The 16,985-nt window shown below is 35.9% G+C and overlaps 1 protein-coding gene across 3 annotated transcripts in view; it reads left to right on the top strand.

Moving 5' to 3' along the window:
- LOC121320646 (rho GTPase-activating protein 6-like) overlaps nt 1-8,914 on the top strand; it is an 86,337-nt gene extending 77,423 nt beyond the window's left edge. For 2 of the 3 annotated variants that reach the window (XM_041259165.1, XM_041259166.1), the window contains exons 10-13: nt 261-358; nt 1,764-2,023; nt 7,476-7,556; nt 8,095-8,914. In XM_041259165.1, coding sequence (XP_041115099.1) covers nt 261-358; nt 1,764-2,023; nt 7,476-7,556; nt 8,095-8,852 — 1,197 coding nt within the window. In that variant the 3' untranslated portion in view covers nt 8,853-8,914. The remainder of the gene's footprint in view (nt 1-260; nt 359-1,763; nt 2,024-7,475; nt 7,557-8,094) is intronic. The other variant, XM_041259167.1, reaches the window with a different exon arrangement.
- The last annotated feature ends 8,071 nt before the right edge of the window (nt 8,915-16,985 follow it).

Raw genomic sequence — 16,985 nt, 5'->3', positions numbered from 1 at the left:
TGTTAGTGCATTTTCTATCACAGAAGATCATGGCACACAATAAGACACATTGTCAGTAACAATGACAATGAGTTCTGTAGGTGTGACAAGCAGTATTAACAGTGCAGAGCTCTTTCAAGTCCTGCCTGTTTTACATTTCTGTCTGCTTTGAAATAGGGCCAGTGTCCTGCTTTAGAGGCTTTGCAGATTTATGACAGGTGGTTGGGTTATGCACGATTGCTGTATTTCTTATGAAATGTGCCTCTTTGCATTCCTATCAGGTCCCCCCCGATCTTCAAAATGAGGTGCTAATGAGCTTATTGGAGACTGACCCAGATGTAGTTGACTATCTGCTGCGTAGAAAAGCTTCACAATCATCGTGAGTAAAACATTCTTACTTGGTTTGAAACGCTTGGCCTATTTTCAAACACCTAACTTGTGAGTTATTTAACTCTTTCCACACTCAAAATTCAAAACAACAGACCATTACATTATTCTATTATACCAACATACACGCCCACGCGCACACACAACACACACACACACACACACACACACACACACACACACACACACACACACACACACACACACACTCACTGAATCATTTATGTAGAAAGAAAACTACACTCCAGAAAGCTCATTCACACAAGAGGTTTACAGACAAAAAGCAGTTCAAAACCAAGAGACAATGAGACAGGGATAGATTATTTCTGTCAAATTACTGTTCCAGTTACCTTAAGCACTGTTGGCCCTCATATGTTTAGCACAAATGTGCAGATAAAAAAAAAAAAAAAAAAAAACTGAATTGTTTTCATGTATTTCTTTCCAGTGTCTACTAGTCTAATTTTGTTATGTACAATCAGCAAACTATTTGATAAACAATGTTTTGTATGTATTACTTGAGGAGAGGCCAATGAATGCCAACATCATTCTGTTGTATTTTGCTACCATCTGCTGGCATAACTGCACAAAGCACTTTCATCCAAATAACCAATGACAACTTAAGTAAAACTGTTTGTTAACTTACCAAAGTATCATACTTGTAATATAAATGTTTTACTTGTGTTCATTTAAGTTTTGAACTGCTTTTAGTTCCATTAATTTACTTATTAGCCCTTTATACAGATATGCAGTGTTAGATTTAAAACACGCCAAGAACAGAAAGCTATGCAAGTTATAAATGTATTATTCATGTTTTACACAGTAACCCTAAGGTACACATAACAAGCCCTCCAACTTCAGTGTTACTGAACCTTTTCCCTGCATGAAAAACTAAATTCAAAATCAGAACACTGAAATAAAGCTATTGCTGTTGGTTTGCCAAAAAAAGGTCACACTTTATTTTAAGGAACTTCTCTGGTTTAGTAACTGTTAACAGTTTGCTTACTAACAGGTAAACAAACGTTGTTCATGTTAATAGGGAATAGGGACTATATTTATCTATGTATGAACTAATAGAAAGGAAATAATAAAATAAAACCTAATCTTATTTGTTAAACATTGCTACACCAACATATTTAAACATGTTTAAACTCCGTTAAACACCATTCTAGTAATACAATTTGAGAAATTATGAGTTGATAACCCTGAATCTGGTTTGCTGAACAGTTTTAGCTGGCTTTTCTGTTAGTTCATAAATAGGTTGCTACATATCAATTCACCATTAAGTTGCTAAAAGTTAATAAATAGCCAATTAAATTGAAAGCGTGACATTCTTATCAGATGGACCAATGTATTACTCTGGTTTATAGACTTTCTTTGATTGTCATTTTTCTCCATAGAATCCCTGATCTGATGAGGTCAGATGGGTCTTTTACCCTGGGAGAGAGACACCCCTCCACAGACTCGAAAGCATCGAGTGGGGAAGTGTCTCCCTATGACAATAACTCGCCGGTACTATCAGAAAGATTACTGTTTCAGAAGCAGGAGGATATCAGCCCCAGCTCGGATAAACTCTTCAAGGTCCCTGAGCAGCACACGCTGGATGGACATTTAAAATCCAAGTCGAAGGACCTGTCTCTGGGCCTGTGTGCTGGGAAAGGTAAGGATGTACTTGTACACTTCAAACACTAGATTTGGTGATACACAGGCAAGTAATATTGTAGCCCTCTCCTATTACATTTAAGTCATTTGACTTTTAGATTAAAATAGGTAAGCTTTACAAGTCCTTAGGGGACTTCTGTAGATATGTGCCAGTGTTTACAAGACTTTTGCCATTTTTCATTTCAGCATATTACAACACATACCAAGACAGTATCATTTTGAGACATTTTAACTAGAATATCTTTTTTATGTAGGTAACCATGTCTATGCTAACGTTAACAACCAGAACAAGAGTATGGTATATACTGTAGTGTGGTTCATTAAAATCCTACTGAAGGCCTCTCAGCTGGTAGTGTTGAAAATAGAGAGGATTAAGAAATAATAGATATTCTTATGTATTTCTAGAAAGATTAAGGTCCCTATTCTGATTAAATGGGTACAACGCAGTGGTTAAAGTCAATCGCGTCTGCCCCGCAAGGAGTGGCTTCTCCAAAAGAGTCATTCTGATGAAATTAAAAACCAAGCGCAAGCGTGTTTGGTGGCGCACTGACAGCATCCAGCCAGTCAATGCTGAGTAGGTTGGGGAATCTGCTATCCAGTCAGAGTCAGGCAACAAACCCTTTAAGAGACAGAATGAGCTTGCGCTACCATTAGGCTCTTGTTTTGAATGTAGAAGTGGCGAACATGTCGAGCGGCAGTAGCTCAGAGCAAGAGCAACCAGCATAAGAGCAAGTGGCATGTCACTCGTCGAGAAAATATGTAAACCACTCTGCACGACACAGGAGATTTCTATATTAAGAGGTAGAGGCACATAGGGCAATCATTTGTGGCACAGGAAGTCATCCACCTAGAAAGAGAGAAAGCATTAATTAATTTTCTAGTGGGACATTAAGTGTCGCATTATGTTCCCTCTGAGCTTGTAATGTATCCTCTAGAGCAGAGGTTTTCAAACTGGGGTATGTGTACCCCTGGGGATGTGTGAGCTCTCGTCAGGGGGTACGTAGGAAAAGTCCTGTAATAGCAGACAACGCATTTTGTTTTACTATGTTGTAGTACTTTAGGACTTAGCAATTGAGTCAACAATGTTGAAACTCCTTTCAGTGGTAATACTGGTGAACGTTTTGTTTCTGTTGAGCGAGGTTAACTCTATAAACACCCAGCTGACTGCTGACAGTGAGTGAGCCTTGAGTGCACACATGGCTAATTTACATATTTAAATAAATGTTTAACAATGTTCAGTGTTAGTAGTTTAATCAGTTCAGTGTTTTATCTACGTTTACGTTTTTAAATAACAGCATTATTGAGTTGAGGAGACAGCTAGGCCACCCTTCTTTAGACAGTGAAATCACTCACTTGTTCTAAAGTGGAGCTGGAGCAACACAACTGTTATCTTTACTTCCAATGTTTGTGTGTGTGTTTTCATTATTAATTAATTCGTTGAAGAACTCCTTTCACGTGTGAGTGCATTGACCTAAGTCGCCACACCGGTAATTATTAATAAAAGCAAAAGCATAATATTATTATCTAAAAAATGGAATTGTGGCATTAAAAAAAAATAAAAAAATCAATTCCTAAATCCTGGGTTTGGTAAAAGTGTGCAGAATTGGATTCCATACTCCAGACCTATTGAGTATGTTCATATCATACAGAGAGTGCCCATCAACAAGCTTTAATGGTTTTACAGCTGATTACCATGAACAGACTGCTGCACTGAACACTTTAACATGGAAGCATTTTGCTAAAAGTCATTTTTGATTGCCTGATATAAATATCCCCTTTCAACAAATTAGCTTTTGGAAATATCCACTTCAAAACAATGTGCTTATTCTGGCTGGATTCGATACCACACAAGACACACATAGCATTTTACATTGTCTCAGCTCAAAATTCAAGTTCAATAAAATAATAAAATAAACAAAAGCCTATTTGTAACATTTAAAAAAAGCTCTCAACACTTCTGCATTTGTTGGAAGAAATGCATGTCTTTTGTTGTTGTTTTGTTTTGTCTTTTTGATTTTGTTTTAAATTGGAACCTTAGTTTTGTTTTTCAGAAGCATAACCTGTTTTTGTACTCTTAATTTGGACTCATTTCAGCATACTTAATAGAGTCTGGATTTTGAAATAATTTTACATAGTGTTTTTAGTTGGTGCATTTGCACCATGGTTAACTAATTGTATTTTGTTCATTTTTAACAGCAGTTTTCAATTTACAGTACTATAGCAGAGTGGTAATTAGTAGCAGGTGTATAGCAGGTGCGGTGCTGGTGCAGTAATCCCAAGAACAAACAGACAACAAAGTACAGGTGAAACCGATGACCAGCCAGTAAATAATGAAGCTTTTGCAATACACAACAATGTGTATTGTGCTATGAAAAATGGGGTTGCAGTCCCATAAATAATAAGCACGGTACGTTTTAACACATACAATTTTCCAATCACAATTTCCAATCACAACTCATTATATTTCCATCACAAGTACATAATCTAGTAATTAGAAAAGACCCTATTTTTCCAGTTTTATTATATTAAGACCTTATCTCAGATGGGGGTATGCAGTAGACAAGACTATTTGGAAAGGGGTACAGATCCTAAAAAGTTTGAAAAACACTGCTCTAGAGTATCACTATAACATCCATTACATATACAGTACTGTGCAAAAGTTTTCAGCAGGTGTGAAAAAATGCTGTAAAGTAAGAATGCTTTCAAAAATAGACTTGTTAATAGTTTATATTTATCAGTTGACTAAATGCAAAGTAAGTGAACAGAAGAAAAATCTACATCAAATCCATATTTGTTGTGACCATCCTTTGCCTTCAAAACATTATCAGTTCTTTTAGGTACACTTGCACAATGTCAGGGATTTTGTAGGCATATAGTCAGGTGTATTATTAAACAATTATACCAAACAGGTGCTAATGATCATCAATTCAATATGTAGGTTGAAACACAATCATTAACTGAAACAGAAACAGCTGTGTAGGAGGAATAAAACTGGGTGAGGAACAGCCAAACTCAGCTAACAAAGGTAAGGTTGCTGAAGACAGTTTACTGTCAAAAGTCATACACCATGGCAAGACCGAGCACAGCAACAAGACACAAGGTAGTTATACTGCATCAGCAAGGTCTCTCCCAGGCAGAAATTTCAAAGCAGACAGGGGTTTCCAAATGTGCTGTCCAAGCTCTTTTGAAGAAGCTCAAAGAAACGGGCAACGTTGAGGACCGTAGATGCAGTGGTCGGCCAAGGAAACTTACTGCAGCAGATGAAAGACACATCATGCTTACTTCCCTTCACAATCTGAAGATGTCCAGCAATGCCATCAGCTCAAAATTGGCAGAAAACAGTGGGACCCTGGTACACCCATCTACTTTCTGGAGAAGTCTGGTCAGAAGTGGCCTTCATGGAAGACTTGCGGCCAAAAAGCCATACCTCCGACGTGGAAACAAGGCCAAGCAACTCAACTATGCACGAAAACACAGGAACTGGTGTGCAGAAAAATGACAGCAGGTGCTCTGGACTGATGAGTCAAAATTTGAAATATTTGGCTGTAGCAGAAGGCAGTTTGTTCGCTGAAGGGCTGGAGAGTGGTACACGAATGAGTGTCTGCAGGCAACAGTGAAGCATGGTGGAGGTTCCTTGCAAGTTTGGGGCTGCATTTCTGCAAAAGGAGTTGGGGATTTGGTCAGAATTAATGGTCTCCTCAATGCTGAGAAGTACAGGCAGATACTTATCCATCATGCAATACCATCAGGGAGGCATCTGATTGGCCCCAAATTTATTCTGCAGCATGACAATGACCCCAAACATATAGCGAAAGTCATTAAGAACTATCTTCAGCGTAAAGAAGAACAAGGAGTCCTGGAAGTGATGGTATGGCCCCCACAGGGCCCTGATCTCAACATCATCGAGTCTATCTGGGATTACATGAAGAGAGAGAAGCAACTGAGGCTGTAAATCCACAGAAGAACTGTGGTTAGTTCTCCAAGATGTTTGGGCCAACCTACCTGCTGAGTTCCTTCAAAAACTGTGTGCAAGTGTACCTAGAAGAATTGATGCTGTTTTGAAGGCAAAGGGTGGTCACACCAAATATGGATTTGATTTAGATTTTTCAGACAGTTAAAAGTGGTAAAGTTGAGATGGTAGGGGAAAGGAAATGTGAGGAGGACTTGCTGTAAGCCTGAGTGGACGTAGCGAAATAAAAAGAAGTGAAAGCAAGAAAGAAAATAAATAAGTTTTGCCATGTGTAATTCGGGGTAAACAGGAGTAGCCTGTCCCCGTTTAGAGAGGGACACCTTTAGTGTTTAGTTAGACCCAAAACAGGTTTAGGCCTTTCTTTTGTTTTGTTTGCACCATCAGTGCAGTTGTTTTGTTTTTCAAATAAAGCCACGCCCGGCGTGTTTCATTATTACAGCTTTTGCTTGGAATTATTCCTATATTCTACATCACACAACGTCATTAACCTGGTAGATGGCAGCAAATTCGTCACAATAGGTTGTAGCTAAACTCTGTTGCTGAACAGTTACCTTTACCCAGTAATGTTCCATACCAGGCTTTGAACATCTATTTATTGTACCTTGTAACATGATTAACATCTGCTGTACAAATGTACTAGGAGTATTTTTTATGTTTTCATGCTATTTAAGACCCAAATAACAAAGCTTTGCTTAATGTCTACTTTCATGACTTTGAAAATAACATTCTTCAAATAACTTATGAGGTATTTTAAGCTTTGTGTATATGGGCTGCTATGTGGGCCGTTGGGGTGATGTATACATGTCATGTGGTTTGTGTTGGCCCCATTCCAATGTATAAATCACCGTAATCTTCTCAATATAACATGCATCCTGTCTAACGTGCTTCCCTGCATACCACACATGCACTCCACATATCCACTCCATGTATACTACCCTATAAAAACCACCATAATATACTATATAGAATGTTACTATCTGAGTACACTGAGCACCTAGCATTTAATGAACAATCTGTTTAAAACATGCAGCTATTCTCCCAAAATGTGTAAAATGACGTGTTATGTATTGAAGAATATGGTAATCTTGATCCGTCCCAATGTGGAGGATTTTCTTGCCCTTATTACTTGTCAAATACTGTACATTACTGGAGCTTCTATCACAATGAGTAAGATGATGTATTCAAAGTAATATGTTTCTAGCCCTGATAAGCAAACTGGCCATACAATGCTGTTAACAAAATTCTCACTTGGGGAGATAAATAGCCTTAGCTGAAACAAATTTTAAGAAACATTTGGAAAATAACAATTTGGTAAAAGAAGCGGAAGGATTTACTAATGCAAATTAACTGAAACGTAAAAGAAAATCTGATCAAAATGGTTTGAAGTGACTCTTTTAAACATTTCTGTTTAGACAATGTCTTTTGTCAGACCCGAGAAGCCTAAAATTCCAAACACCAAATGTGGTTCTATTTTCTTCAGATATTTTAGACGACCACACTGATATCTGGGGCGCCTGGCATTCAACACTGAAACCAGGTTTGAGAGATCAAGGCATGACAGGTACAGGTGTTTTCGGTTACATTTTGTTGGCAGCATTGCAAATTTGTTACTTAAAAAAAAAAACATTTGTAAAGTACAGTGTTCATTAAGCTATGTAATGACACTACAATATTGTAGAATGTTTGTATTTAAAACACCCAAGTCTAAAATGAAAGTTCCATAACATGATCCCACAGGTTCCGGATATAGGAAAAAGCTATTGTTGCTGCTATAGTTTATTTAGTTTTAATATTGCATTATTGTTTTATTCTATCCTCCATACAAAACATATATGTAAACCTAATTGTGCTGTACACTGGGCAATGCTCTTGTGTTAACACTATAAAAGTGAGTGCTCTTGTGTCAACACTGTAAAAGTGAGTGCTCTTGTATCAACACTATAAAACATATTGGAAGTGTATAATACTGCATAAAATTATAACAAACATGTGTATCTTTTATACATGCATATCTGACAACATGGTTTTCATTCAACTATAAAGTATCAAAAGAAAAAAAACACAACTTAAATACATATATCCTTTTTTTATTTTCTTAGACTCCTCTGGGAACATGTATGAATGCAGTTCGTCACAAGACATTTCCTACCATTCTCAAGGAGGTCTGACTTCTGAGTGGCTAGAAGGCCATGACTCCACTTCACTCCCCATGGACAATGGGAAGCAGCCAGTCAGGAGGACTCAAACCACAGCAGGAGTCCAAGAATGCAGATCTCACCCTCCAGTTACCAGGGCCTGCAGCAGCTCCCAGGTGGAGGGGAGCAGAAAGCACTTTCAGATGAGTTCAGACAATTTATACTTGATGCCTGAGGGGCATTCAGCTTCAAGCAGCGCCGAGGACATTCCTCAGAAGAACCTCAACCCAGCCTGTTTATTGCAGTGCAAACCCAAGCCAGGTTATACCAAGCATTGGGACATCAACAGGAATGAAAACAGACCTCCACCACCTTACCCAGGCCCCTCGAGGCAAAGCTTAGCAGGTACAAAACAGCAGGAACAGCCCATTTCCCCAGCACTGCAGGCTGTGGAAAGACTTCCCAAGTATGAGAAAAGCCCTACGCTCATTGAGGCCTCAGGCCTGAAGGTTGCATCCACAGAGCAGCCTAAGCTTAATGTGGAACAGATGCCACCCGTTTCCAGGAATGAAGTAAACAAAGCCTACTCTACTCAGACAGGCAGCCAGAACAACAGGAACATTGGGGAACAGGACTGGCAGGAGTGGCAGAGAGAACGGTGGCAGATCTGGGAGCTCTTGTCTGCTGACAATGCAGATTCACTGCCAGAAACTCTTGTATGAATTCAGCTCAAGCTGCACCGTATTATTCTGTCACTTTAATTAAAAGAAAACACATTAGGAAAATTCAGTCTATGAAAATGTTATATATATATATATATATATATATATATATATATATATATATATATATATATATATATATATATATTATATATACTGTATATACTGTATATATATTATTAACCATTTCCCCTTGACAAATTTTTTGCCACTGTCTTTTTAAAACTTTTGCAACTTTGCAACTCTTTCCTTTTCCAGAATATAGCAAATTGTCATTTAGAGATGGCTGTCAAATAAGACCGAAATACATATTTAAAAAAAAAAAAAAAAAAAATTTAAGACATTTCTGATTTCTTCACAGATATTCAAGAAATATGCGCAGGTATAGTGTAGCATTTTAACATGAAATTTTTTTTTACATCAGATTCAGTTATTGATTTCTGTAACTACTAAAATCTTTTAAGTACAGGTGATTCCCAACATCCAGGTCACTGGAAATGGGCTGGAACTTCACCCTTTTCTTGTAATCAAAGTTTGTATTTTATTTGCATAAAATCTCCCTCTGTGGATCAGACAAAATGTATTGTAAACTGTACATATATATATATATATATATATATATATATATATATATATATATATATATATATGCTTAAATTGATGGGGACTGCTTGAAAGTATATGTGTAAATTGCATTGAGCTAACAAAATAATTCCAGTAAAACTTGCATTATATTACTCACTGTCACTTCATATGTGTCCCATTTCCTGGATAACAGACGGACACGCTATGGTACAGGGGTAGCCATGAGCAGCATTGCAGCAATGTAAAAGTGTTGCAAAGTTGCCGTCCTGTTTTCTCTGACCAGCTTTGTATCAGGTACACTTTATTAGTGAAACAAAAAAAAAAAAAAAAAAAAAAACGGTAAACTAAACAGTATTTAAGGAAAGAAGCTTTAAAAACCCTAAACAAGGTGGCAGCTGCAAATTGCAGGCAAGAAGTCAGGATTAATTTTGGCTTTTGCTCAAGTACATCGAAAATTGAATGTAGATCTTTAGATAATAGCCTACTCTTCCTTTTAATGTCACCTTACTTTATTTTCCCAGTGTACCTTATACACATTGCAGGATATGCCAACTGTCCACAGTCATGTATTGAAAATTTGCATTTCTGGAAGGAGAATCTGCCCACTAATCAACACATCATATCCAAGCACCATAAAAACTCTGTGTGGCTTGCATTCATGTTGCTTATTTTTGTTTGGCCTCTAGTCATGTGAGGCCAAACAGGGAGACAGCTGTCTTTAGAGCCTGTCTACCCTCAGCCATGGATTCCCTAAGGTTTCCTCCTACCAGTGAGTAGGGGTTTTTCCTTACCTGAGTGTCGAGTGGTTTGTATTTAGTTTCTGCAGGGTGTGTGACAGGTTAGAGAGGCAGGGTTCTCCCTCATTGCATTTCATGCGCGGGGGGTGGGCCTGTGTCTCAGCTGCTTACTTTTCATTCATCCTTTTCCTATTTTGGGGGATTGCTCCACTGCAGTTGCTGCGTTAACCATTTATAATTTTCTTTTTCCAGTCATGGTTTGGTGGCTTTATCTTTTTGGGGGAGGTGGCCCTGTGAGCCACTTCCTATCCACGGCACTAGACTACATGATGTCATCATGTTTTCGCTAGTCGGCCAAATAGCTGTCAGCACCCACAGACAAGGGCTCCGGCCAAATTCATTAACATCATTAATTCATCTGCCCAATTGCAATTTAAATCATCTATATTGTGGATTCTCCTTACTGAAATACTAAATAATGATGAATGGGAAGCAAAATTCATATATATATATATATATATATATATATATATATATATATATATATATATATATATATATATATATATATATTTTATGTGAGTTTTGTTTTGTTTTTATTGGCATTAGCGTGTAATATTTATTAATGTTGAATGTGGGAGTGGTCACTGTATGATCGCATGTTAGATGAAATTGTGTTCATGTTAAAAAGGCAGCATTTTATACGCAAACCAGGAAACGAACAGTGGTATATTTACATATTGTCAACGACCATGCCTTATTAAAATTACAAAATATGGCAGCAGAAAACAATATTAAACTTTTATATCAATGTTTTTGTTGCATAATTAACAGTTGTTGAAATTACAACAAAGGTTTCGAAACCCTTCCCTGTGGTTTTGTTTTTGTTTTTTTAACACTGATATTTATTAATTGCTTCTGCCCAATAACATGCAAGCTTTGATATAACCCTTCTTTTTACCAACACCTTTAGACTTTTATGTTTTAGGCCATTCATTTCAACACCTAAAGTTTACATGCACATTAATGATTCATGCGAGGGTGTTCTTGGTACGATTACATGTCAGGTGATTGAGTCAAATGGTGTTTTAGCTTGGAGTCAAATTTGAAACGAATCTGGCATTCATTCTTTCTTTTTTTGTTTTAGTATTATTAAGAATATTGCCAAATATAAACATAAAACATTAGACAATTATTTTTATTGCAATGTTTTATTCCTGCTCAATACAGAAATACAAAGACCACCAAACTTGTGAGCAGAAACATAATTTGACACATTAATCTAACTTAACCTACCTGATTTTTATGTTCGCTATACATTTGCCAGTACCTTTATACATGAACTGGCTATTCTATAAATTAAATAGTATTCCCTTGGTCATTTTATATACTGACCCATCAGTGATTATTTTATAAATTGACCTATGAGCTGTTAACTAAATGGCCACCGGGTTTATATATATATATATATATATATATATATATATATATATATATATATATATATATATAGGATATATATATATATATATAATATTGCTATTCTAACTATAAACTGGTAATATCTAAAACGATATAAGTGTAAAATATTAATATATGTTGCGGGTACCTTCAAACTTTCTAGTTCTATGTTTTTTTAAAAAGAAAGAAAATTGGTTGAGAAGAAAAAACAGAAAGAAAAGACACACATGTGAATGCATGCCACTGTAGCTAAAGCTCTTGAATTTGACGACTCCTTTCACACTTGTTCTGAGTGGAATGTTGTTTGTACTACATCATTTTAAAATTTTATGAGGTTATCATTGGTTTTAGCTGTCATCTTTAGTTTCATGAAGTGCTCATTTACAGTAACTGTCCATATCCGGCGTATGAAATACTGTGTTTGATATCTCTCTATTAGGTTTCAGATTACACAGAGTAGAAGAAAAACACAGTAACTTAAGCTACGGAAAATGTATAAATAACTACGCAAGGAGTAATGTTGACTGTATTTATATGTATGCATTTTTAAAAAATTGTATACGGTATTCTGTAATAGGCTTTTATTTGATGCTGCATTAAGTTTTCACCGTCAGAAAAAAAGGAACAATTTTGACTGCTTCAATAATATTGCACTTATTATTGTTGCCTTGGTAACAAACCAGAATCTGTGCACAAGCTGGTTTCTGTGCTTTTAAAAAATCATTTTTTTATGAAATAAAGCCACTTTTTTTTTTTTTTTCAGAAAATTTGATCAATTGGGATGTTTAAGTAGAAAGCTGTTTAAATCTACCAACACGTTAAATTCATAAATTCAGACAACAAAGCGTGCTGATCAATAGTAATTACTATATGTATTCCTTATTTTGTACTTTTACTGAAGGATTTTGTGGATAATTCATTTGAATACATTTTGTACCCTGCAAGCAAGCTTAAGACTTTAAACGGTCCGACGCCTATGAAAACAATCTAGTGTAAATGTACAGAAGATACAAACATTTACTCAGCAGTAGTTCCCTCCTATGCTGTTGAGTTAAATGGGAGCTTACTGGAGCTTAAGGCTGTGATCTGTCTGCCTAAAAGAGATGAGTTAAAAATCTACATTTAAAAATGAATCAACTCATTGGTTTCTTTTTTTTTTTTTTGCAAAAATAACAAACTGGAATGTACATGACATGTAAAACATTAGCTCTTAATATTTTTTTTTCTTTAATCAAGAGAAATCAATGCTTTATTCAGCCTAATAAATCCCCAATTTCATGTACAACCATATTTTAAATATGTAATATATCAGCTACTGTGTCATATTTGTGTTCTGTTAAAATATAAGTGCCAAAGTCTTGTATCTAGGTAAATGTCTGGTCCATATAATAATCCAATTAAGTTGCTTATGTTACATTGGGATGTTCCCGCTTCAGTACTTTGTCACGTATTTCAGTATTTGGGGGAAATATGCCGCTATATATATATATATATATATATATATATATATATATATATATATATATATATATATATTCTGAAAAGAGTACCTGTCATCTGTATTGTCCAAAATCCATCTGAAGTTTGTTATTTTTATGTCATGTTATGTCTTACTTATGACATGATGGAATAAAAAATCTATATAAAAATGTTATATATCTGTCTTTTTAGTATTTAAAAAAAATCTTCATCCTCCTAACATTTTTCAGGAATATCAGCACCATTTATCTTCCTTAAATAAGATCATCATATATATTTTGTTTAATAATTTTGTAAGTAGTGCTTTACAGCAGGTCTGCTGTAACTCTTGTCTGCTTTTACCCGATCATGTTCAGTAAATCACCTTAAGGTTCTGGGTGCAGCCGCAATGGTGCCATGCAATCCTCCCTGAGCATGTTCTGAAAAATTCCATGGAGTGCCTCAATATTTAGGTATCTTGTTTCTAGACCTATATAGCGATCAACCTCTCAGTTGTGCTGTCTACTCCTGTGCACTCCACTGCCGACTTTCTTCTGATCAAATGGCAGAGTATAACATTTGGAATCCACTGATGAACTACAATTGTCACAATACAAACAGCATTTTTACTGCACAAGGTCAAGCTTATAGGCCAAAGAAGATGAGCAAAGGTAAGAAATGTCTGTACAAATGTATTTGTAAGATGTGGTGTGCGTTTGTCATGCTACCCTGTTCTTAGCATGCACTTTTTGAACATGTACACTGTTGACCAATTGAACAATTCCTCTTGCTCTTTTTCAAAGCCACATAAGAAAGTGGTATTTCAAGTCTGATTTAGAAGTTATCCTTTTTCCATCATATTATAACATGTCAGAGTTGTGGGACTGTGGCAAGGTGGTTAACAGTGTGCAGGTGCAGGAATGCAGCAGTGATCAATGAACAGACAGACAACGGTAATGTAGGTGCAATGTAATTTTTTTTTTACTTCTCTCCCAATTTCTTCTAATGATAAGTATATACAAAATATATATTATATACCTCAGACTCGTCATTAAACTGTCCTCTGAAAGCTAACCGGACTTTAGAATTGTGAAAATCGGCCAAAATGTTATCTTAACACATTTTTAGAAAGTGCTCTTTCTTTTGGCTCCAGACTCCAACTTTTACAGTAATGACAGATGTGTTGGATTAAAAATGTCATTTGAAGCAGCTTTTTAATCTCCAGTACAAGGATAACAAATGCTTGAGACAATCAACCCACAGGTGGGAACATTCAAGAAATGTATGATATAGTATGCATGGCCAAACTTTGTCTTACACACTACATTAGTTATTTTTAAACAAAAGCAACTTATACTTCCTCACAGTTTTAATAATTCAGTCTTCACGTATTAATTTAAACTAAAACAGAAATATCAGTCCTTGTAAGTATAAATATATTAATTATGTACAGTTCTGTTCTGGCTGCAATCATATCCATCACTATCACATTCTAAAGAGTTGATGTTTATCTAATCAGCTATAAGTACATGTGAGCTGTGATATAATGTATATGGGTTCACTTTCTTTTTTGCAATTGACATGCAAGATTAAATTATGTTTTGATAAGGGCATTCCTTTAATTATTTCTTAGCTGAATCTGCTGAATATTTATAAATAATAAATTCAGACCTCAAACACCCAATAATTAACCCTCTAACATGGTAAACTTTCAAACCTGATTCTAATAATTCTTGCCTGGACATCCAGTATGCATAATATATAATTCTCGCACTAGGGGGAGCCATTTTCCTTTCTTTTTTAAGACTGGTTTATTTTACTCTCGGTCTGATGGTCAACAGCTCCAGGAGTGCTAATTTTAAAATAACTTAGTCATTGTCCATAAAGTTCAGTAACGGCTTTCATACAAAAATTAATGTGACATGAGTAATGTTAAAGGATTACTCTGTTGTTTCACTCAGGGACTGGGGAATACACTTGACCTGCCCCCACTTGATTTGTTAAAGCTTTGGTTGGGTGTTACTAAATGATTAGGTGCCAGCAACCTGAACAGACAAGTCCATACTAAACCTATTCAGAACCTTTCATATGGGGGTTATCCAGTATATGTCAAGTTTGGGTGTCTTTAACTGATCACTAGCTTGTTCAGATCCTGCCACCCATGGGTCCATGGATACACAGTTTGTCCTAGTTCAGTCTCATTTCAGATATGATTGTTTCCATTTTAATAAATGTTACTAGCAACTTTGCCATGTTCTCTGTAGGAAATAATAGTGACTGATGGTGAGTTAATTAGTAGTATTATTGTTTTATTTTATTTAGTGTAGATTGAACTTCGTTATATCAGTTTGTGGGAAGGAAGGCAGCTTGAACAGGAATCTGGTTGAGTTAAATATTACAATTGGCCCCAGTATGACCTGGTTTTCCAAACTTTACCTAAACTGCAGAACCCAACCACAACAAAGCCCCCGGGTAGATTCCCGGGTTCACTGCAATTAGTGTTGGAATGAATTCTTTCCTTGAGCATTCCCATTTAAAAATGCATGGACAGACATTGACAAAGACTACAAAACGTGTCGTTGAATTTCTAGTAGCTATTTCTGAACTTTGCACTACTGGGGGTATTACTGTAATATCTACAGCATCACAAGATGTAGAGTACAAAGAAACAACATGAAGACGTTGAAATAGACTTAGTCAAAATGTTCTAGAGTCTGAACACACTGATAAAAAATGCTGCAAGAGTCTGTATCCAATACAATCTGTAATTAAATATATCACACTTTCTTTTGTTTCTTTTAGGGTTAGGGCTTGGTTTCAATATGCAATGCATATTTTTTTTGCGATGTGAAAGGAAAAGAGAAAAAACCTTTCAGCAACAATACAAAAAATATAAATTATGAAAACAATACACTATTTAAAATACAGGATACCAATCTGTATACGTAATAGGAGTGTGCACATTTTGTCATAAAACAACAAAATTATACTTGTAGCCTATATTCTGACTTATTAAACGGACACGCATCACTGCTAATCTTGAGCAATTGCCAGGCAAAGCTACCAATTACACTGAAATAAGATGAAATAATTACAAGGGATACAAAAATAACCTGAAGAGAGTATTTTAGATGTTTTTTTTTTTTTTTTTTTTTTTTTAATGTTCCATTGCTGAACAAATAATACAAATTATTCAAAACATTAATGGGTATCCCGCTGGTAATCTTTCATTGCTTACAATTGATTTATCAAGGCATTTTAACCGGGACCTGATTCATGACAACCTCTTTACTGATGGAGTTAATAACTTACCCACAACTACTAAAAACTTTATGATTCAAGAACCTCTTACCCCTGTTTGTAACAACCCCCTAATCTAATTCTAATATAATATACACTAATGCTACAGTGTTAGTGTCAAGGATTTTTGCACCTTTTGTGTTTCTTGAAAACAATCTCAATGCAAGGTTTATGGTTTTTGAATATTACTGGTTGTGCCTAATGTGACATGGTGGATTTGTTAGCTTTTCTTCAGAATTGTTCAGCTACTGCATAAAACACTTAACAGCTAGCAACCAACAAAAAAAAAATAAACAAAAACTGTTCAGTAAACAAGGAGAATTATTATAGATGCTGGGGAAAACAAAACAAAACAAAAAAAACCACATCATGTACTGTTATTGCTGCAGAAAACGTTCTGTACTGTGAGTGCATTGAAAGAACATTGGTCGGTCGTCTTGTGCAAAGTTGCCTTTATATGTTCACAGTCTAAATAATTCGATTCATCATGTGTGGATTGTGTAGTGGAACCTGGCCAAAATTCTCCAAAGACATGAAAACCGCAATGGTTCAAACTGCTTAAGCTGTCACCTCTTTTGCCATCTGCCTGGGT

This window comes from Polyodon spathula, chromosome 9 (genome assembly GCF_017654505.1).
Source record: "Polyodon spathula isolate WHYD16114869_AA chromosome 9, ASM1765450v1, whole genome shotgun sequence".
NCBI classification, from domain to species: domain Eukaryota; kingdom Metazoa; phylum Chordata; class Actinopteri; order Acipenseriformes; family Polyodontidae; genus Polyodon; species Polyodon spathula.
This window is presented reverse-complemented; position numbering and strand designations above follow the sequence as displayed.